At 37.5% G+C, this 22,643-nt stretch overlaps 1 protein-coding gene across 1 annotated transcript in view; it reads left to right on the forward strand.

Moving 5' to 3' along the window:
* Positions 1-22,141, forward strand: part of ARHGAP42 (Rho GTPase activating protein 42) — a 306,430-nt gene extending 284,289 nt beyond the window's left edge. Inside the window, exons 18-24 of the mRNA XM_003828397.7 lie at positions 1,388-1,547; positions 2,674-2,818; positions 4,272-4,652; positions 5,030-5,186; positions 7,198-7,260; positions 15,715-15,794; positions 16,892-22,141. Coding sequence (XP_003828445.1) covers positions 1,388-1,547; positions 2,674-2,818; positions 4,272-4,652; positions 5,030-5,186; positions 7,198-7,260; positions 15,715-15,794; positions 16,892-16,980 — 1,075 coding nt within the window. The 3' untranslated portion in view covers positions 16,981-22,141. The remainder of the gene's footprint in view (positions 1-1,387; positions 1,548-2,673; positions 2,819-4,271; positions 4,653-5,029; positions 5,187-7,197; positions 7,261-15,714; positions 15,795-16,891) is intronic.
* Positions 22,142-22,643: the final 502 nt, after the last annotated feature.

Below are 22,643 nucleotides of genomic sequence, written 5' to 3' on the forward strand. Positions count from 1 at the left end.
ACCTAACATGGGTTGTTATATATATAATTTACAGATAAGAAAACCGAAACCTAGAGATATTAAATAACATAAATGAGCTTGCCCAACTTCCAAGAGATGGATCCAAGCTCTGAATCTAGATAGGCTTACTACATTTACATACTACTTTCCTGAGTAGATTTTCTAATACATATTAAGCAATTAATGTATAGTATTTGATTATATTAAAAGGAAACTTGGAATGAAACTCTTCTTACTTGAACTAAATGCTTTCTTAGCTAGTGCTCTCTACGGCATAAGGAAAACGTCAGTCAGCGTGGCAGCTTTCTCTTCCTGTTTTGTGACAGGAGTTGCATGGATAGTCTAAAATCCGGGATTTCCCATAAAATCTTACTTTTGGTTGTAGAATGCAGTTTGTGACGCATGGTCTGTCCGACATAAACATAATCTTGTGTTATACTAATAACCTGACTTGGAGTAAGATAGAAAAGTGAGTGGTTAAACTAAAAGATAAGTCAAACAAATGAGGTATCCTCTAAAGAATGTATCTAATTTCCAGAATAAATTAGTGAACTAGTCAAAGTCGTTCTTGAGAGTTGCTAGGATTACTTCACTCAGGTCAGTGATATCAGAGGTTTTTGATTTGATTGTCAAGCCAGCAATGATGCTACCACATCTCCTTGTCTCACTGTTTGCCTAGCACAGCACCCAATACTAGGGAGGTACTCAGGGAAGTTTTGGATGGATGGATGGATGGATGGATGGATGGATGGATGGATGGAAAGAGGAAGGAGAAAGAAAAGAAACATGTTGGCCAATGATCTATCCCAGGAGCTCAAGGAACCCACTGACTTGCAGTCAGGAGACCTGAACTGAAACAGCCACCTCTGTTCTGAATTTGTTGTGACCTCAAAATACACGTTTCTTTAGGAGCCTCTGAGGTTTTTAAAATTTGTACAATAGGAATATCTGACTTACTGGGAAGACTAAATACAATAATATGTAGGAAAATTCCTGGCAATAGGTTCTCAATAATATGTTTGGTGACACTGAATATAATTGCCACCAGTCTATTCTTAACTGTTTGTTCCAAAAGAAGTATAGTAGCATTGAAAATACCAAACAGCTGATCATCTTTCTAGGGTAATTGTACTTGATTTAGGAAATTAGGGGTTTTTTTCTTTAATAGATTTTGTTTTGCCTGTAATTATGTTTTACTTGAGTTAATGTTATCTGTTTACATCTTTTTAGGCCATACTCCAAATGCCAATTGGAAGTGGCTAAAAGTAGGACAATTTCCCTATAATGGCATATTTTACATTTTTTGCACCACAAATTTGATAGAAGAGACTATTTCATAATTTTGAAACATATAACTTAAGATATTTTTGTTGCTTGTTATTTGCAGAGTATCACTACACAGCCAACAAAATCTCATGACTGTCTCAAATCTTGGTGTCATATTTGGCCCAACTCTAATGAGAGCACAGGAAGAAACTGTGGCTGCTATGATGAATATTAAATTTCAGAATATTGTGGTAGAAATTCTGATAGAGCACTATGAAAAGGTAGGCTGAATTTTCATGTGGAAGTGTCAAGTTTTATATCTTGGTTTTATAAAGGAATTTTGCATTTGATCTGTGAGCTCATAAGTTTTGTATAAATTGCTTAATGGGGACTTCAATTTTCTTTCCTTGTTGTTGAGTTTTTAAGTGCTTCTCAAAATCCTTCAGTTAGGTGGTTTTCTTTCCTTCTACATAATTGACTTCAAAAGGTTTTCTTCTTTACATTGTATGGTAAGTTTATTACTCCTGTGCAGAGAACATTTTAAAATCACTTTGTGGTTGGTTCTATTTTAACCTTCTGTTTGTATCCCTTTGAAATCAAACTCTTAATTATATAGAGGTAATGTTCTAACTAAACAAAAGAAAAAAATATAGGCAACAGTCTTGAAGTGTTCTTTATATGTAGTCCCTAAGAAGGATTTCTTGAAAAAAGTGAGATCTTAGAATAACTATGAAAATGGGAAATTTTGAAAGCTGAATTAGTTGGAGTATTAAGCAAATTGAGCCATTTAAGGTCTAACAATTTGTAATCCTTTTATCTCTGATCTGGTCCTTGTGAGAGAATGATTAAGGCCTTCTCCTCCCCTGGGTCCCTTCCCAGCACCCACAGAAGCATGCCCTTAGTGTCTATCTAAGGGCACAAGCTCTCTCACAACGCAAGAGCACATGGCTGTGTCCTGTAGCTCTGCACATACCTTAACCTGCAGCTAGCCACACTCCTTGGCAGCTCAGAGCCAACAGCATGGCAGCATCTTCTCCTGAGAAGCAAGGAGCCATTCAGTGGGAGAAATGATATAGAATGAGCCTCAGTTCTTCTCAGGTTATGTTTTTTCAGAGTACGAAGGTGGAAAGAGACTATTACAATAAAAGCCATCAATATGTCTTGTTCATATCTGGAAGGTTTCTTAAAGTCATTGAAAGATCTTCTAAATTTTACTTTTGGGAAATGGGAGAGAATAAAAAAGAAAACCCCGTGAAAGAATACTCCAGATAAATGGAAAAGTTACAATTGCTCTAGGATACTTGTATTTTGCAGCTGATTAAGTAGCATATGGTTCAAAGCTTATTTTATGATGAAAGTGGCAATATCACCCTTTTATTGACCTTGGTCCATTTTTCTTATACGTAGATTTTTCATACTGCTCCAGACCCAAGCATTCCTCTTCCTCAGCCTCAGTCTCGATCTGGATCCCGAAGGACGCGAGCAATCTGCCTCTCTACAGGGTCTAGGAAGCCCAGAGGGAGGTATACTCCATGCCTGGCTGAACCTGATAGTAAGTGCACCCGGCCTTAGGGAGATGCTTTCTTCATTCTTTGGTTCAGATGTATTTCACTGTATTGGTAATTAGGTAGAAATAGAAGATGTTCTCACTGATGCTCTTTCCCCAACACCTCCTCTTTTATCATTTGTATATTCTCTGTCAATAGTTGTACAGTTTTTTGGGTAAGCAAATTCATTATTGATACAAAAAGGAAAAAAAGAAAAAAGGGCTCAAGGCCCTTTTTTCTGCAACTGTGATTAAGTACATTGGGTGCTACTTTGTAGCAGGTTTTGTCCTATTGTCAAAGTGGTAAAGAAGAAAGCAAGACAAAGTCTGACTGAAGCTGTCATTTTCTTCCTTCCTTTCACATTATGTTCTTAAAGCATTATCTCTTGGGTATCAGTGTCTGAAAGAGAAAAGATAAAAAGAAACAACACACATTATCATCAACTTACAATTCTGAGCCAAGCCCTAAGGCGATGTGGGTGGCACCTTGACACCATGGCACACATTAAACTGTGGCTGTTCTCATTTTATTTTATACCCCCCACCCCAATTTTTTGCTCACAGTCAATATTTAATAGAAAATAGTCAATTATGTATTTTAAAATAACTAAAAGAATGTAATTGGATTGTTTGTAACTCAAAGGACAACTGCCTGAGGAGATGGATACTCCATTACCATGATGTGCGTATTTCACGTTGCACACCTGTATCAAAATATCCCATGTTCTCCACAAATACGCATACCTATTATGTACCCAGAAAAATTTAAAAAAATAGTTTACTAATTTTTAATTTAGATATATGTGAATGCATTATTATGCTTTATCTGATTTTTCTTATAACTTGCTTTTAGGAACATTAGAAAATAAAACCAGCAAAATAGCCAGTTTCTTACATTTCTATATTCTTAGCAGGAAAGGAAAAAAGCCTTTGAAAATTGAGGTACTTGTAATTTACTACTGACATTTAATGGTGCCTTTGAATGAAAGAAGGCTGAGTACTTTGTAACTTGGAATCAATCACCTATGATCAGAAAAGTAAAAGAAAGCAGAAATATGTTTTTACTATACCCCCTTTCATTGATTCCTTGTAACATCATGAAGGAATCTTATTTCTCTTACTTCTGAATCCTGTTTCATAAACAAATTTTGTGGGAATTCAAGTCAACCCACTTATGCTTCGAGAAGTAAAGTTATTACCTAAAGACAGGTAGTTCATAGGTACATACATAATCTTCCTAAAATAGCATTGAAAAATACGTTTGGCAAGTTCAAATGCATATTTTAAAGCCTTTCTCCAGTACTGAGGACAGTTGTCTGTACTAGGTAGGGGCTTACCACTTTAATGGGGTCAGGTGGCCGCAGAACACATGGTAAGTTGGAGAACAGAAGGGTTTTGGTGATGCTGTTATCAATAGATAGTTACAGTTGCTTTCGTCTCTCTCCCTCCTACTCCTTAGGTGACTCCTATAGCAGCAGCCCAGACAGCACACCTATGGGGAGCATTGAGTCACTCTCTTCTCATTCCTCTGAACAAAATAGCACTACAAAGTCAGCTTCCTGCCAGCCCAGGGAGAAATCTGGAGGGATTCCTTGGATTGCAACCCCGTCATCTTCCAATGGACAGAAAAGCCTTGGTCTCTGGACAACTAGTCCTGAATCAAGTTCCAGAGAAGATGCAACCAAGACAGATGCAGAATCAGACTGCCAGAGTGTTGCTTCGGTCACTAGCCCAGGAGACGTTTCCCCACCCATAGACCTAGTCAAGAAAGAGCCTTATGGGCTTTCAGGACTGAAAAGAGCTTCTGCTTCTTCTCTCAGATCCATCTCTGCAGCTGAAGGTAAGGCAGAGTGGAACTTGTGCAAGATGTCATTGTCTCAGTGTCACTTGTGCTGGATTATTCAGCATGGTTAAGCAGGGATAAAGTTAATGGTGGAGAAACTAATGATGCTTATCTACTTTTTTCCTGTGCTTGGATTTTACAACCTAGGCACTGTGACATTTTTCCTGAATCTTTCCATGTCTGTGAAGTGATGTCTTTGTAATTACTGTAGATTTTGATCTCCCCAAGTGATGGGTTGCTGTACTCAAAGAACATTCTGTACCTTCCCATTTGGGCTCAGAGAAAAATGCTTCCTTTTGTTATGCACATGTACTTGTTATTGCTATTATGTTGTCTAATAGCACCTTGCCTATTTTCTTGGGCTTTCTTTTTAGGAAACAAGAGCTACAGTGGATCTATTCAAAGCTTAACTTCTGTAGGTTCCAAGGAGACACCCAAAGCTTCACCAAACCCAGACCTGCCTCCGAAAATGTGCAGGAGATTAAGACTAGACACTGCCTCAAGCAATGGCTATCAGCGTCCTGGCTCAGTGTAAGTGAGCGTTTGTATATTTGCTGTGTCTCCCAGGGATACAGAGAGGAGTTGAGTGTTTCAGAAGAACTCTTGGGAATCCCACAAGTTGAATACATTGGGAATACTTTATCTGTAGAGTGGGTACAGTCCACTTCTGTAAGACTCTATTCTTTTCTATGAGTGATGTGGAAGTCTTTGGATATGGACAGAATCTCACAGGGCAGCACTTCAAGCACTTTCCTTTGAAGCAGAGCTATGACTTAATTTGAGGAAATGAAAACTGATGTATAATACAGTAGTTATAAGCTTTGGAACTAAAAGTGTTCCCATTAAAAGCTAAACATCCATCTGTCCGCTGAAGAGACTGCCACGCATTGACTATAAGCCAGGTCCCTGCTCTCCTCACTGTTTTAAAGCAGCTTCTTTCTCACTTCCATCCTATGCCTGCATACCTGAGTCCTCACTGATTTAAACAAGCTAGTAGAGAATGAGGAATATGCAAGGCAAAAGTGGGTACTTCTCATCAAAGGAAATGATGCAGAACTGTAAAGGCTGGTAGGAGAAGAGTACATAGACATGAGTAGAAAGTGGGTGAAGAAGAACAATGGAAACCTGGCTAAACAAGTAAGCAAAAAAGAGAGATAAAAAGTTTCTCTCCCTTTCATTTTGTTTTCCTGACATTTGCTGAGAATTTCCTAACGCTCTCTGAGCCATTACTGGATGTCTTTACATGAGTTATCTCTTTTAAGGTCTGCAGTGTCCTTTCGAAATGGGTAGTATAAACCACATTTTAGAGATGACGAGAACTGATGCTTTTCTACCATTTCCAACCTAGGGTTCTCTGACTACAATTCTGTGCTCCTTCTGTTTTACCTTCTCCATTTTTAATATGATGGCATTCTTCCTGACATTTTAATTATTCATTAAAAGTCCAGTAAGACATTTTACTAAGCCTGTTTCTATAGGAACTGTGTCATAAATTCATTAGTTCATCCTTTTCTCTGACAGGAACCTTTTGGTTGCAGAGCATGTTCAATGTACGTTATCTCTTTTGGTTAGAAATCCAGTTACAGTGGTATAGGCAAATATATTTGTCAGTGTGTCTACTCCCCACTGTGTGTAGTTCTGCCCATTAAGGGAAAGAAATGTTAAGCCAATGTATTAGGGAAGATGAGAGAATATAAACTCCATTCTTGGTGGAGGAAAGAGAAGAGTTTCTCTTTTGTGATTGTACCCATAAAGTAGAAATTCAAATAAGGAAAGTGTGTGTTCTATATTAGGTGTAAAATGATCTTTGAGATAATCAAATGGCTTGGCTCTGGGAGAAGAGTTTGTCAATTAAAGAAATAAGATAGATTTTTTAAAAATCTAGCTTAGAACATCAAGGAATTTTATAGAGTCTTCCAGTAAATATAGAAACTCTTTCAATTCTTTTCAGTCATACCTGATAGTCTTACCTGTTCAATTAGAACATATCCTCTCTGCCTTGCCCTCCATGATTTGAAACAAGATGTAAATCTACAGATTTGTTTATTGGCCATATTTTCAGAGTTTGCCCTTTTCACTTTACAGACACATGTTCACATATAAAAAAAATACATCAATAGTATTATAATTAGTGTTTTCTTAGCTAAAAGAATGAACAACAGTTCTTTTGTCATGTTGATTTGATTCTTTGCATCTTCACTTGTGGCTCCACAGGAGTCAATAGCCGTGCTGCTGGGAGCAGAGTAGAGAGAAAATGTTCCTTTTACTGCTCCCATGGTTTTCTGAGATAAAAAGGATGAGGATAGTAAGATCCCCAGAGGAAGTAGCTATTGGTTAATTACAGCCTGGTACTCTGTAAGCTGGAGGTTAGATCTAAAAATCTCATTGACATTAAAGGTTAAAACAATTAAAATTCCCTTCTAATTTTGGCAATGGTTCTCAACCATTTTTTGTCTTGTTTAACTGGCAATCATGAATTTCACTTTGAGCAGAACTGAATGTGATTGACTTCATGAAACTTGCATTTTAAATCATTTTTCAGAGTGGCAGCAAAAGCTCAACTGTTTGAAAATGTTGGTTCACCTAAACCAGTTTCTTCTGGGCGGTAAGTTCTCCAAACCCTTAAATGCATCTAAAAAAAAGTGGTGACATTGTTGCTTTGTATTGACATGACACTCTCTGTGACAGCTCCGCCTCTCCATTATGCAGATGGTCAAATTTAAGTCCACTGGCCCTTCACAGGAAGTCATGTCTGTAAACAGCATATATCATCTCACATTGTTATAGTGATGTCTCATTTGCCGAAATCTTCACAGTAGAAGGGCTCTAAACAAACACATTTCCTAGAAGATAAAAATTGCTATAATCCTTTATACATCTTTGATGACAGTCATTTTAGGACCACTTTTCAAAAGCATGTTCTTGATTTTTAAAAGTTATATAACTTTTTCTGGAGGAATCATCATGAACATCCATGGAAAAATATGGTTATCCTTAAGGACCTCAGAGATGTTGTAGAGTTAATTGCCCAAAGCGACTCTATTTTTAGAGTACATAATTTCATTAGGGGTTCTCAGATTTTACATTCCATTCCATTATTAAAAGGATATGAGTTGTTACATCTTGCTTCTACTAATGTGCTTGCTTCTAAAGTTCCTGCTTTACTCTTCTTGCTTTCAAATTTATTCTTGATCTACAGTGGGCTTTGGTTTTTAATTTGAATAATGGAATTTCATAAAGTCAGAGGCTTTTCATTATTTTTTTTTTTTACTATCAGCTGCTAGTACAGGTAGGAGACACTCAATACCTATTGTTGAAAGAGCATATAAATGTGAGAACTTGAATAACAAACCTTGATTTTTCCTTTAGATGTACAAAGACATTTTTGAGCATCCCATGTCTGGCTAATTGAGGCTGTGAAGGAAAGGAATCACAGATACTGTTGTATAGTTGTTGTATAGTTCCTCTAAAAGTTATTTAACCAAATAATTTTTATCAACCTGTAAAAGTATATGGACTTTTTCAGCAAACATTTATAAAGTACCTAGACAGTACTGGGCATGTGATAGTTATTAAGAATAACAATAACAATAACCTTCAAACTCTCTTTGGTTTTGTTCAAAGCCCAGTAAGGGCCCTCATGTATTAGGTTTTTTTGACTGCAGAGAGTAGAGCCACTTTGGTATCTTCCTAGAATAATGGTCAGTGCCTAGCATTTAAATAGCTGAGCCAAGAGCATGTGAACCTTACCTCTGTCAGCAGTGTCTTTATCTTCCTTTTGACCGAAGCATGGTGAAAACTAAGCCCCATGCATGTCACAGCAAACATCATTTCTCTGAGATTGTCTTGATTTTTAGGCTTTAGTGTAAGGGATTTAACCTTGCTACTTCTTCTGCCATGCTACGTAGTTGAATTGCTCACTAGATGGAGCCCTTTTATTAGGAAGCTCTAAAAAGTCAGCCTGTTAAGTAAAAACTCAGGTAATCATAATCAAAGAGGTAATCCCTGTAGAGCTTTAAGAAAACAAGCTATGGATGAAGTAAATCAGAAAGCTATCATATAATAAAAATACACTCAGATGTTCAACAGTCAAATCATACTTCTTTTTCTTCTTCTTCTTTTTTTTTTTTTTTTTTTTTGAGAAAGAGTCTCGCTCTGTCACCAGGCTGGAGTGCAGTGGTGCGATCTTGGCTCACTGCAGCCTCTGCCTCCCAGGTTCAAGTGATTCTCCTGCCTCAGCCTCCTGAGTAGCTGGGATTACAGGTGCGTGCCACCATGTGCAGCTAATTTTTGTAATTTTAGTAGAGACAGGGTTTCACCAGGTTGGCCAGGCTGGTCTTGAACTCCTGACCTCAGGTGATCCACCCGCCTCAGCCTCCCAAAGTGCTGGGATTACAGGCATGAGCCACTGCACCCGGCCAACTCATACTTCTTTAATATGTTTTTACATTCTGAATACTCTAAATCAACTTTTAATGGGGATCAGCATAAACTTAGAGCTCACTCAGCTCTACCTTCAGAGTTACAGTCTGTCAGTTCACAACACTTGTGATTTGTGTGACAACTTTTCACTCAGGCACAGGGGAACATGAATGAACTTTAGGTCAGACAGACCCTAGTTCAAATTCTTAGGTCACCACTTTCTAGTTCGTGTAACCTCAGAGTTACCAATGTTGGGGAATCTGTTTTCTTTATCCATACAATGAAGATCATAATTCTCAGCTTGCCACATTGTTGGGAATGTACACAATACTGTGTTTGAACATGACAGGTGCTCTGTAGATGGTTTCTAGATTAATAACTATTATTATAATTATTGTTGAAACTGCTTGCCTAAGACACTCAAGCCTCTGATTAATATATTAGTGGTATTTAAACACTAACTCTTAACAGTTACCTGATATTCTTTTGTACTCTTAAATAAAACTGAATGACTCATAGAAGTTGAGGGAATTTCCCTGACCTTCTACAATGCCTGTCTCATTTTTGTTTTTTTCCTAAGGAGCTCAAGGTTACCCTTGAATTAGACCTTGAAAGAGATAGAACCAGTAGAGGCAGTAGGAAGACTAGCCATATTTTGGAAAGAGACCAGTTGGGAGATTTTAGTGGATGGCCTTGAGCCACAGAAAAGTAACCCCCCCGGCATTGCTGCAGGCACTGCAGGTCATTGAACACAGGGGTGATCTAATCTATGATGCACCAGAACAGATCATTTTCCAGCAGGTTGTGAAGGGGAGAGAACAGTCAACCATTTAGGATGGAACTGGTGAGATTTAAAAGGCCTTAATCAGGAGAGTAGCAAAGGGATGAAAAGCTATAAGGAGATTTTTATGAATAGGATCAGGATTGGGCAGCTCTTTTGATACTGGGAATCAGAGACAGGAAAAGAAGTTTCCAAGTCTCTGAGACAGTGTCGGAAAGAATGGTGGTTTAGCTTCTGATCTTAGCTTGTGCATATGTAGGAGGAAGGGAAAATTTTGGCCACAGGGTTTGAGGAGGCTGTGAGGGCCAATGAGAGGCAGTTAGAAAGGTGCAGCTGGAACCAGGAGAGAGCATGGAGTTTGATGCCATTTAAGAAACTTCTACATAGCAATTACTCTGTTTAGGTGAAGGTGAAGGTACCTAGCAAGGAGGCTTACTAAATGAAAAAGAACAAATGGCCAAGCATTGGTCTTTGGGGAATGGTTTTATTTAACGTTCAGACAAAGAAGAATGGACAGGATGAGAAGGCATGACCAACAGTGGTAGAAGCTGCAAAAAATGGTTTAGGAGATCAGGAGAGGACACTGGTTTTAACTCCTAAGACATCATTGGAGATCTGTAAGAAAGCAAGTTCACTGGAATGGGAGGGACCATGCTGCAAGACTTGTTAAAATGAAGATTCCAGGGTTTTGCCATAGACCTTATAAACCACAATGTCCAAGACTGAGGCCTCGGGAAGCTGCATTTTTGTCACCCTCCCCAAGTGATTCTTATGCACATGAAAGTTTGAGAGCCTTTGGAATAGAGAAAAATGTCATAGTGCCCGGCACAGCCCTAAGCAGACATTGGTTATTTACAATTGTTTTCCTTAACCTATAAAATCCCTTTAAAAGCCAAATGTAGCTAGGCTGTGTCTTACCATTATAAAGGCATGTGGAAAATAGTATCCTTAAAACCTTCACCTGGGTCTCAGTTATACTCAGAGCAGAGATCCACTTTAAAGTAGTATAAACAGGCAAGCTATACAAATATGTTTTGAAGGTTGAATTGAGAATTAAGAGCATAAATTGAGAATTGAGTGTCTGGTTCATTGTAAACAATCAAATGTTTCTATTATCAAATTTTAAAAGACAAATATTTTGCTTAGAATTACAAAGGACAAAAAGCTCAACAAAGTTACCTTGCCCAGTGAGTTTGAGTTTTTAAAAGGCTATAAATCACTGGTTTAGAACACAGTTACATATGTAAGACACACATAAGATGCAGAAATCACCATAACACCCATAAGCAAAAAAATTTGTGATGTTTAAGATAATAATTTAATGATTTTCCTTTAGAAAATGTGAAAATTAATGAAGAAGTAAGTTAAAACCACTTATAATTTCATCACCTGAAGAAAACTGTTAAAATTTGGTGCACAGCCTTCTAATCTCATCCGTGGCAGTGGTTCTCAAACTTCTTGATCTCACAACACCTTTATAAACTTAAAAGATCTTTAAGGATCCCCAAAGGGCTTCTGTTTTTATGGATTATATTTATTGATATTTACTGTATTGGAAATTCAAACAGAACATTTTAAAATATGTATTTATTGAAAATAAGAATAAGCCTATTACATATTAGCACAAATAACATAATGTTAATGAAAAATGATATTTTCCTAAAGAGTTGAACTGTTTTACATTTTTTCAGATATCTTTAATACCCAACATAATACAAAATAAATGAATTGTCATATACATTCCATTAGCTTCAGAGCAATGATATCTTAGGCTTCTGCCTGCCCCTCTATCTCCCCTCCACAGGTTCCCTTGACCACCTTTTGAAAACTACTCCTCTGTGATAAACACACAGAAAAGGACACATGGGCAGGGATGCGGGGATGGTAGGGGAGTTCACTGTATTGTTGCTATCATAGTGCCCAACACACAATAGATGCTCAATAAAATTGTTGAATGAGTAAATAAAATGCACATTTTTAACCTAAAAAATACTTTGTTACTCACTTTTTCACTTCATTTTCAATGGAGTTGCAATATATATGTCTTTGACACAAGCAGCTTTAACTCTACAGGCTCAGTGGAAGTTTTTAGCATTGAGGCATTCAGTATTACTTAGATATTCAAGCTGGAAACAGCCAGTGTTTGTTGGAAAAAAATCTTTGAAAAGAACATGTAATTAATTTTAAGAAATCTGCAACTAGGCTGGGCATGGTGGCACACTCCTGTAATCCCAGCACTTTGGGAGGCCAAGGCGAGTGGACCGCCTGAGCCCAGGAATTTGAAACCCTGTGTCTGCAAAAAATATAAAACATTAATTGGCATGGTGGTGTGCACCTAATAGTCCCAGCTACCTGGGAAGCTAAGATGGGAAGATCACCTGAGCTCCGGAAGTCGAGACTGCAGTAAGCCATGCTTGCACTATTGCATTCCAGCCTGTGCAACCCAGTGAGACCCTGTCTAAAAAAAAAAGCAAAAGAAAGAAAAAAAAATCTCCAATTAGTGCCAAAGGAACAAATGCAGTGCTTATTGGTAAACTGTCGTGGGCAATTTAGGGTTCTTGCCAAGAACAAATTTGTAAACTTTTTGTCTTACGCATTAACATTGTTTCATTACATGAGTTCTTCAATAGCATTATCTATAGTTGCTGCCTAATACTTCATTAGATTGGTGTGCTCTAATTTATTTTTTAAGTTCTCTACTGATGAATACTTAAGATTGTTGTGATTTTTAAAAATTTCCACTTTTATATATAGTATTGCTTTAGTATCTTTCTACCTCCGTGCACTCCTATTCCCTTCAGAAGTGAAACCGTCAATAGCATACAAAATGTGTGTATTTCTCATTGTTAAACAGGCCTCCTGAAGACATTGTATCAATTTTGGTGAATTTTTAAAATTTCTCTTATGTTTAAGATAAGCACTGGCAAATTTTGCACACTGACCCAATCAAACTTTTGTTAAGTTTCCTCATTAAATGCATTAGACGGCATTTAGAATCAGGAATGAGGCTGGTGGGCAGATTATTTTTCCAATGATAAGGGAAGAAATGGCTTTCAGAACTGTGCCATTACCTCACTCTCCCAAGCAGTAAGAGGCAGGATTTTCAAAATCTTTTTCGAAGAGAGATTAGAATCTTCTGAAGAGAGACACAATAGGTGACAGTGTTATTTTCACATCCTCTTCAATACACCAAGACAGTAAAAGAGGAAGCGTTAGCACCTGAGGAAACTTCACTGTTACAGAGTCTACATTAAATCATCAAAGCTCTCTGCAGAGTTAACACCTGCAGTTACAGATCTGGGCAGAAGAAAATTCCATCTAGTCAGTGCACAGATAATTGAAAAGTCATGACAGGTAGTATTTTGTGCTGTGTGATTTTGACACATTTAACAATATGTATGTCTTTATTTATTTAATGATATAATTATTCTGTATGCTTTTCCCCTCCCTCAACCAGTCCCATAAAATACTATAAATACAAGTAAGGAGAACATATATGTCTAAAATATTAATTACAAGATTTGGGGTACATTTTAAAGTGTAGTTTTGAAAATTAGGTCATTGTAAAGAATATTGTAATCACTTCTACAACTTCGGAGATTGTTTCCTTATTGATCTCTTTATAATTTATCTTAATGATTCAAAGAAATATGACTTATTGTTTACTGGAGGAAGCTGTTGCTATTAGAAAATGTGATTTTTTGGAAAAATATTTCCTTTTTTTTAAGGAAAATGGTTCCAAAGTCCTCAGTAATATCCTGATCAAATCAAATGGTTATAGTTGGCTAGAAGATTTATAGGGAAAAAGTTTATATTCTATTTGAGACTACCATAGTCTGATTCTTAGAAGTCTTCAGAACCTAATAATGTTCTCACTTCCAACCTATATGCAACCAACATACCCACGTGCATGTGTTCATGTGCACACACACAGTTCTTTAAAGTCCTGTCCTTCTCTGAGTGCCTCTACTTCCTCAGTTCCTCCTTAGACCATGTTTCACTGGGACGTTGTGCTGTGTGGGCTGTGGTTCATTCCCAAATCTGCCCCGCTAGCAAGCTTTCTGAAAGTACAGCCTGAGGCTCACCTCTGATGAAAAGACTGGAGGCAGGTCCAGAATTTTCCTCTCTACACCTTCCAATCTTCAGACAGTCTTTGGGAACCCCAGTTTAAATGACTGGACCTCATTCTGGAAGTGTAGGGTTAAGATCCAGGGTTGAGCTCCAACAGGGAAATGAAATTATAATGTAATGCTGCTGCTTTGGGAGAGCTGTGGATGCAAATGCTGCTGATGCTGCTTTGCAGGTATAGTGCTGGGACCCCAAGGAGGATAGATAAGGTGCCCTGAATCTTTAAAAAGACTCATCATGTAGAAAATGAACCCAGAACATCTTTCCTTTTTCTCACTCATTCATTTAGCTAACATTTCCTGAGTTATACTACTAAGCATCAGACATTGTTCGTGGAGATTTTATTGTATCTAGGGGAGAAGATAAAAATATCAGCAATAATAACAAAATACCAGATACTAACACCATGTAGACTTGAAGCAGGAAGATATGATAGTTCCCTGGGCAGCTATTTCAGAGAAGGCCTGACCTTCAGCAAAGTTCTTGAAATTTAAGATGAACCTGAAGTACATGGCCATGTGAAGATCAAGAGGAAAACATATCAGGACATGGACATAGCTGGCCTGAGGTGGGAGTGAGTTTGGCATGTTTGAAGGAAAGAAAGAGGGCCATTGTGACTGGAGTAGAGTAGGAGAGCAGAGGCAGGGACACAAAGAGGCAGGGGAGACCACCCGGCACCTGACTGCATATAGTTTGTGGGCCAGAGTAGGAAGCCAGTTGAAGGGTTGTCAGGGAAGTAATGTGATCTGATGGGCATTTTAAAGCTGCCCTCTGGCTGCTCTATAGATAATGGATTGTAAGGGAATAGAGGTTCTAGGAAGCCAGGAAGCCATTCAGCCAACCAGGTTGGAAATGCTATTGTCTTGGACTCTGGTTGTGGAAGAGATGATAAGTACTTGGAGTTGGGATCAGTTGCAAGTCTTACCAAGGTTATTGAATGTTGCAGATTAAAGGAGACCTGCCTGGTGCCTTGATTAGCAGCCTCAGATGATGCCTTTTTAGTGTTGGCTCAAATATTTTTGGATCATATCTCATATGTAACTCCTAAATTCTGACTTCACTTGAAAAAAAAAAGAGTATCTGGGTATACTGAGCATGAATTTGCATATAGTGACAGAGGTTGGGAGCTGAGTGGTTGGCTTCTCTTGTTAAGGATGGGTGTACCCTGGTTTGCAAAGCCTCCACCTGTCCCCATCATCTTCTTGATGGTGAAGCTATAGTTGGTTGCCATTTATCATCAACTTATCCTATTATTTTTCCTATATCATGCCCAATCAACTTACTTAGCATATTCTTTAAGCCTTTCAATTTTTGGATCTCACCTCAGATAGTCTGAACATGAAAGTGGGGGAAAAAAAAGCTTTGGGGTACCTAGGAACCTTCGTTCCTACATGGCTGTAAAAACAGCCTATTTAGCAACTTATTAAACAGTTAAATAATAGCAGTCTCTAAAACCAACCTATATTGTTATAAGCCAGGGATTACCCTGGAGAGCATTGCCTAGAAACACAAGAAAGGTTTCTAGTGTGCTAGTAATCCTTGATTTCTTGATCTGGTAATATGATTGTGTTCAGTGGAAAAAGCACCGATGTACACTCATATATGCACTTTATGTACATTATGTTCCAATTACAAGTAAAAATTAATAGCATTCTTGAAGAAGAGTTTTAAATATAGATGTCCTTAGGTTGAGTGTTGAGGTTTTGACAAGTTGTCTTGCTCTTTCAGCCAAGCCAAAGCCATGTACTCCTGTAAAGCAGAGCACAGTCATGAGCTTTCCTTCCCACAAGGAGCGATATTTTCTAATGGTAAGTATGTCAATTCCCTCTGCCTAAGTTTGTCATCATGGAGAGGATGAAGGAATAGTATGGTGGTATGAGTCTAAAGTAGAAGCCAGAAGCCTCAGATTCTATCCCAGGTCCTGCCTCTCATAACGGGCATGCGTGAACACATCAAATCTCTCTGGGTGGCATGCATCTGTAGTCCCAGCTGCTTAGGAGGGTAAGCCCAGCCCAACCCACAAAATAAATAAATAAATAAATAGGCCAGGCGCGGTGACTCATGCCTGTAATCCCAGCACTTTGGGAGGCCGAGGCGGGTGGATCACGAGGTCAAGAGATTGAGACCATCTTGGCCAACATGGCGAAACCCCGTCTCTACTAAAAATACAAAAATTACCCGGGCATGGTGGTGTGCACCTGTAGTCCTAGCTACTCGGGAGGCTGAGGCAGGAGAATGGCTTGAACCCGGGAGGCGGAGGTTGCAGTGAGCCGAGATGGCACCACTGCACTCCAGCCTGGCAACACAGCAAGACTCTCTCTATAAATAAATAAAACATTTTAAAATTCCCTCTGGATTCATTCCTCTCCTGCAGGCATTTGTGTGTATGTACCTGTTTGTACATGTGTGTGAGACAGAGAGAAATTGTTTTATTTGACTATGTGAATGCAAAGGACATTCCAACTTTAGAGGGCTGTGACATTGTTTTGTTTGGACGTTTGAGTTGAGTGTATAGTTGGACCCTCTACATTCCAGAATTTTTGCATGCACAATTTAACCAACCATGGATCAAAAAGGTTGGAAAATAAATAGATCAATAATAATACAAATTTTAAAAATATATAACAACTATTTACATAGTATTTACATTGTAAAAGGTATTACAAATAATCTAGAAATGATTTAAAGCATACAGGAGGATGTCCCTAGGGTATATGCAAATATTACATCATTTTATATCAGGGACATGAGCATGCACAGTTTCTGGTATCCACAAGGGGTCCTGGAACTAATCCCCCAAAGATACTGAGGACTGACAATCTGATGTGGGTGTTTAACCCATCTGTTTATATAATTATTTGACACTAATGTTGACTGAGTGCTATTTATTTATTTATTTTGCCAGTGTACCCATCAGTGGAACCAGGATGGTTAAAGGCAACTTATGAAGGCAAAACAGGACTAGTTCCAGAAAATTATGTTGTCTTCCTCTAATACTATTTAGTGGATGGCAGTATCTTCATGGTATCCATGGTAACAAATAAATGCTATGATTTTATCTGACACAGATACACGGGGATCAGCCCACTAAGTGAAAACAGTCAATTTCTATCAAGTTCTTCACCAGCAGACTATGTAGCTCCTTATTAATGGAAAAAAAGATTTAAATTGTTGGCCATTCTTTTTTGGTTGGTTTCTTATTTTAAAATATCTTACTTGTGAAAAATGTGTTTTTGGATAATATGTAACTCTCCACAATGTTGCTTCCGTAGCAATTGTAGAGTTTCAAATACTGTGTTAAATACTATATCCCAGAAATCTGGAAACCAGAAATCTGCCATATGGATTTTGAGATCTGTCCTTTACTGCCTGGCATTCTCTGAGGATCTCTGAAATTGTTACTTAAAAATGTAATTTAAATTGTTCATTTATTGTTTTTTTTTTCTTAGAAATATACTGCTTTTATATATGATTGTTTTGCTGGTCCTAAACATTTCAAGGATGTAAGTCTTTGTTTTAATATAACTTTATTTGTTTTCCAAGTAGATGATAATATTCAAAAGCAATAATGTATATGATATCTATAAAGGAAGCAAAATTAAGTCATACACTGATTCCACTGTAAACAATCTGTCCAGAATTCCAGACACCTTCCATGGGTTTAGCACAGGGATCAGCAAACTTTTTCTGTAAAGGCCTGATAGCAAATATTTTTGTGGTGGGTTGAATTTGGCTTATGGGTTATAGTTTGCTGACACCTAGTTTAGAGGGTGTGTAAAACTATCTTCATAACTTTGAGATTTTTATAAAATTTTACATTAAAATATACTGATAAATTATATGCACATATTTTCTACCAGTAGCATTATAGTGGCATCATAGAAGAATATTTACCAATAATGGGGAAACTGTAAAACTACAGTATCAAGGCATACAACTTAAATTCCACTTGGAAGATTGTAAAGTGTCAAAGTATTTTAATGATAATTTAATTTGGGCTTTTGAAATGTTCTTCTACAAATGAAAAAGATGTTTAAAAACGTTACAAGGGAAGCTATGCCTTCTGAAGTCTATCCTTAGTTGAAACAGAAAATAAACACAAAGGTACAAGATCCTTAAATTATTTTGAACCACAGAGGTTGAAATTGTTTTGTGATCTTTAGCAGAAATAAAATCTGTACATGATTTTCTTTTATGCCTTTTAGTTTACAGTCTTTATTAGCAATTTCAGTGAATTTGTAGAGCATAGTAATAGGTATTTACTGTCCACTTACATATATCAGCATCTGGTCATGCACGAACCATTAATTCTATATTTCTATTTCAATAATTCTAATATATTATTTCTATAAATGTAATATCTGTATGTGGCAAAGAGCCTTTCTTCTCAAGATCCTGAAAAGCTGGTTACCTGCCCTTTGAGTGCCACAGTCCTGAACTGCTTGTTCTTGATATCTTACATATTACTTCAGAGTTCCCTACTGTGCAGACTCTCAGGTATTAACTGTAAAAAACTCTTTACATGCCATTATTATCTGTAATCTCTATCTCTTCTACTTTAAATTAATGTTTCTAGAATTAATAGGTTAAATACACATACACACACACAACTATGCCTCAGAAAAGTTAGGCTTTTACAAATAAAAAGAATAAGATTAGAATTAACAAGTAGAGAGAATAACGGTAGGCAGAGTCAGAATCAGGAATAAATATCAGTGAATCAAAAGAATGAAAAATATTATGTAATAAAAATTAGCAATGTAAGTAAACGTTTGATAAAAGAGTATCTTTTTCTTTTATCTCTTACTGTTGACCTCTGTGCACTGTAATAAGTGTGTTGCTGGATCTTCTTGGTCTGGGTCCTTGGTGACCTTAGTAGTAATAACAGCATTGCTGACACCCTAATTGCCCTCTGCTGGAATAGAAGGTAGTTTTCCAGTGTACCAGTCCCTTAGTCTATACAGCACCCTTGGTTTAAGCACACTTGCCATCATCTGGTATCCTGCTAGACTAGAATCTCTTAAAAGCAAATTGGTTTTCTTTCAAAGACCAACTTGACTCCAAAGAGAGATTCAGAATCCTACTTCTCCTGCTGCTGCATGAAGAAATCTCAACCTTCATTTTATCTGAACACAGACCAAAGTGTTCCTGCTTCTGAGTTGTCTGTAAGCTAATTCTGCAGATGTTCCATTCAGATTTAAAGCTTTTTTACTGCATAGGATGTGGATAGGAAGCCTAACTATTGTATCTGATGGCAAGGCATATGTTGCAGCCACAGTACTGGCTATGGTCCCTTTGCTGAAACAAGCTACAGAAGCACTGATTCAAGTTGTGCTTGTGCTTGAAGTTTTAATCTTCTAGATTTGTGAGGATGGCTCTTTTTCCTTCATAATGGATTACATGTGTAAGCAAGTCATGGCCATATACTGGAGATGGGCTAAAGCTGCTTTTCCCTTAAAGTAAGTTTCCTACAGATAAGGTATTTATGAGCATTGAGAAAGTCAGGACATGTACTCTATATCACACAGAATGTTAATTCCACAGGAAGGCAATGCCAGACATCGAAAGAGGATCACATTCAACTTTTAATAGTAGTTCAATAACAAAACCTTAGCTTTTCAGGAACAATGTGAAGATACATTAGAATTGCCACATCCATATCTTCAAAACACACAACCTGTGCACCCTAATAACTGCTTACGGTATAATCAGTATGACGATGAGATTGAGGGGGTCTACATTTAAGTTCCTTATCTCCTGAGTTATGTGAAAATATCCCTCAGTACAAAACATTTGTGTATTTCACAGATGACTCTTGTTTTGCCGTAATGCTACCAAGTTTATGGAAACTAGTCAACTGAAGGATTTTTCTGTTGTGTTATGTGTAAATGTCTGAACAGTAAAATCATCTTTGTATTCCTGTAACATTCATGAAGTATGAGGAAGTGGGTTTCTCCTTGTTTGATGTGAGTGGTTTTGCTTGTTGCATGGGTTCCCTGTGCTTTGTAACTTGCATGAACACAACCAGGTTTCTCAACAATGATTTGTCTGCTGACTCTTTTCAGAGACAGTGGAGGAAAAAAAATGTACCTTAAAACCCCAAATTATCTAGGTTTCCAAGTAGGAAAAGTAAAGATACATGTGACTTTTATTATTATTCTATGATAATTAGCTTTATATAATGTGGCATCCTTCATAAAAATTCACTATGTTGTGAGGCAAACAGATTTCTTACTATCATCCGGTGTACCCTGCTCACCTTCTCACTCCTAGCACCGTTCTTCTGGTCTGTGTCGAAAAGGGTATCATTCATGTGGTTTCAGTTTAGAAGAGTCCCTCAGAGCTTTGCCTCCAGCAATTTCAAATTGTAGTGATACCTTAAATTATGTATTCAGGATGCCTTCTTTAGCATTTAGAACCCCAACTAGACTTATACTTTGACTAAAGTCAGAGGCAGACCAATTTAGGGAACAGATTTTGTTCTTTGCTTTTATGATACATTTGTAATTCACAGCTGTTAGCATGACCTCACATCACTGCATAGGACCCCGAAATCACATCTCCTGGTCAGGTCACAAAAAAGAACACAGGCTTGACTATTGTCCAGAAGTTACTTTCCCCTTGACTAAAGGTTTCCCCTTAGGGTACACATTGCTATTTAACTTTGCCTCCTACCCTTTTTTGTTACCTTCCAAAATCAAGACACTTTTAAGAAACAAAGATAGTTTTCTGAACATTCTGTGTCCTGCCTGTCTCCTGTTGATTCGCAGATGTAATATCGAGTATTCATCAACTGGTCTCAATTTCCTGAACACATTCACTGTATCCCTCATTGTCACCATTATCCCCCTGCTTCAAAATGTGCCAGTTCCACTTGGTAATAACGTTGGGAAAACGCAGGTTTATGAATGATGTGGACTTTTAGAGGATCAAATCAATAAATTGGATTTTTTATTTTTTGAGGGCAGCTGCACTCACTGTTTTAAATAAAGAATCTTACATAAGAATGTTGACAACATTCACAGTAAGCCATTGGCAGAAAATTGATCTGCATGTCCTAGACCAATGATTACAAGGTGTCTGTGGTTTAGGGAGCCCAGCCCGTCATTCCTTTTCCCCTTGGCACTCATGAGAGAGATGCCAAGTTCAGTGTGGATTTTTCTTGGTGCTCTATGGAGAAATGGAGTCTGTGTGCTTACGGAAGAGTCCCAAAAAGCAGAGACCATTTTCATTTATTGCCATCATAAATATTCTCCACCATTCAAGATGCCTGTGTACAGGGCTATTTGGGAAACTAAAGTGTTGGAGGAGGCAGGGGCTGAAGGTGTCAAAACCTCCTCAGTAGGATAACCCCTTTTTCCCCTTTGGACCATCTGCCATCTTTCATGAGTGTTTCCCATGGTGTTTTTGCATCCAGAGTTGACAGCAACTCAATTTTGCCTTGAATTTACTCAGTCTTATAAATTAAAAATGTGCATTTTATATAAAGATGCATTTTAGATAAAAATGCACACCTTTAATCTCTATATGGCAGCATATACATATATATATATATAATGCACACTTTTAATCTCTATATGGCAGCATTTTTGAGGTTTTATATCTGCCCGTGTACCCTCAACTGCCTCCTTTTTGCAGAGAACGATCCCCACAAGAACTGGTCTAAGAACACTGTCTGCACATGATTGATGCTTAAAATCCAAGATACCACCACATATCAAAGGTTGGGATTTTCAGAGTCCTTCTTGATTTCTGAGCTGAAACCTTAACAAATAGGGAATTTGGCAGGGAAGACACCTGGGTTTTTAATTCAGAACCCTATTTATATACTGTTAAAATTTGAGGTACTGTAGTTTATATAAAAGTCGGATGTTTAGATACTATATTTCAGTACTAGGAGCTTCTTTGCAGTCATTAACATGACAAATTAAGTAATAAATATAAAAGTGATTGTCCATAAATTATCATTGAATTTTTTGTTTATTTTGTAGTGTTCTGTATTTATCTGCACTTTGTGTATATATACACACATACATATGCCAACATGTAAATAACCTCATGTTTATTCCTAATCTAAATTGCCACAATGTTTTTAATGTATGGTTACACTGTGTTTTAAATTACTTTAAAAATAAACTTTGTAAGCAGATTTTAATTTAGTCTTTGTACTTGAAGACCCACTGTGTTGGAGGGCAATTGTCTTGGCTTCATGTAGAGAAAAAACAAGGTTTCTGGTACTGTGCGTGATCACTTTGGTATGGCTAAATCATAGCAGAATTTGGTGACCTTCTCCTCACAAATTGGTATTCTGCAAGCTTTGGAAAATGTTAATGTTGATAACCTATTAATAATGCAGGTATCCACCGAGGGGAGAGGGAAATGGGCCATATGCAAAATACTAAATATAACAAGCATACAGGCTTACCTGAAAATATATATTTTTATAAAAGTTTCCAAATGTACTATGAAAGAAATATCAGCGTACAAATACCTCCTGTCCATTTTTATTAGTTTTATGACCCTCTTGGTCACGACTTGACTTCTAGGTAAAACTTTGCTTCGCTGCATCAAAAAAAAGATAATCGTGTATTTCTTTTGCATTGCTCCATAGATTATTAGAGTGCAGCAAATCACCTTGCCAAAGCTAAGCCTCACAG

Source organism: Pan paniscus, chromosome 9 (genome assembly GCF_029289425.2).
Source record: "Pan paniscus chromosome 9, NHGRI_mPanPan1-v2.0_pri, whole genome shotgun sequence".
Taxonomy (NCBI): domain Eukaryota; kingdom Metazoa; phylum Chordata; class Mammalia; order Primates; family Hominidae; genus Pan; species Pan paniscus.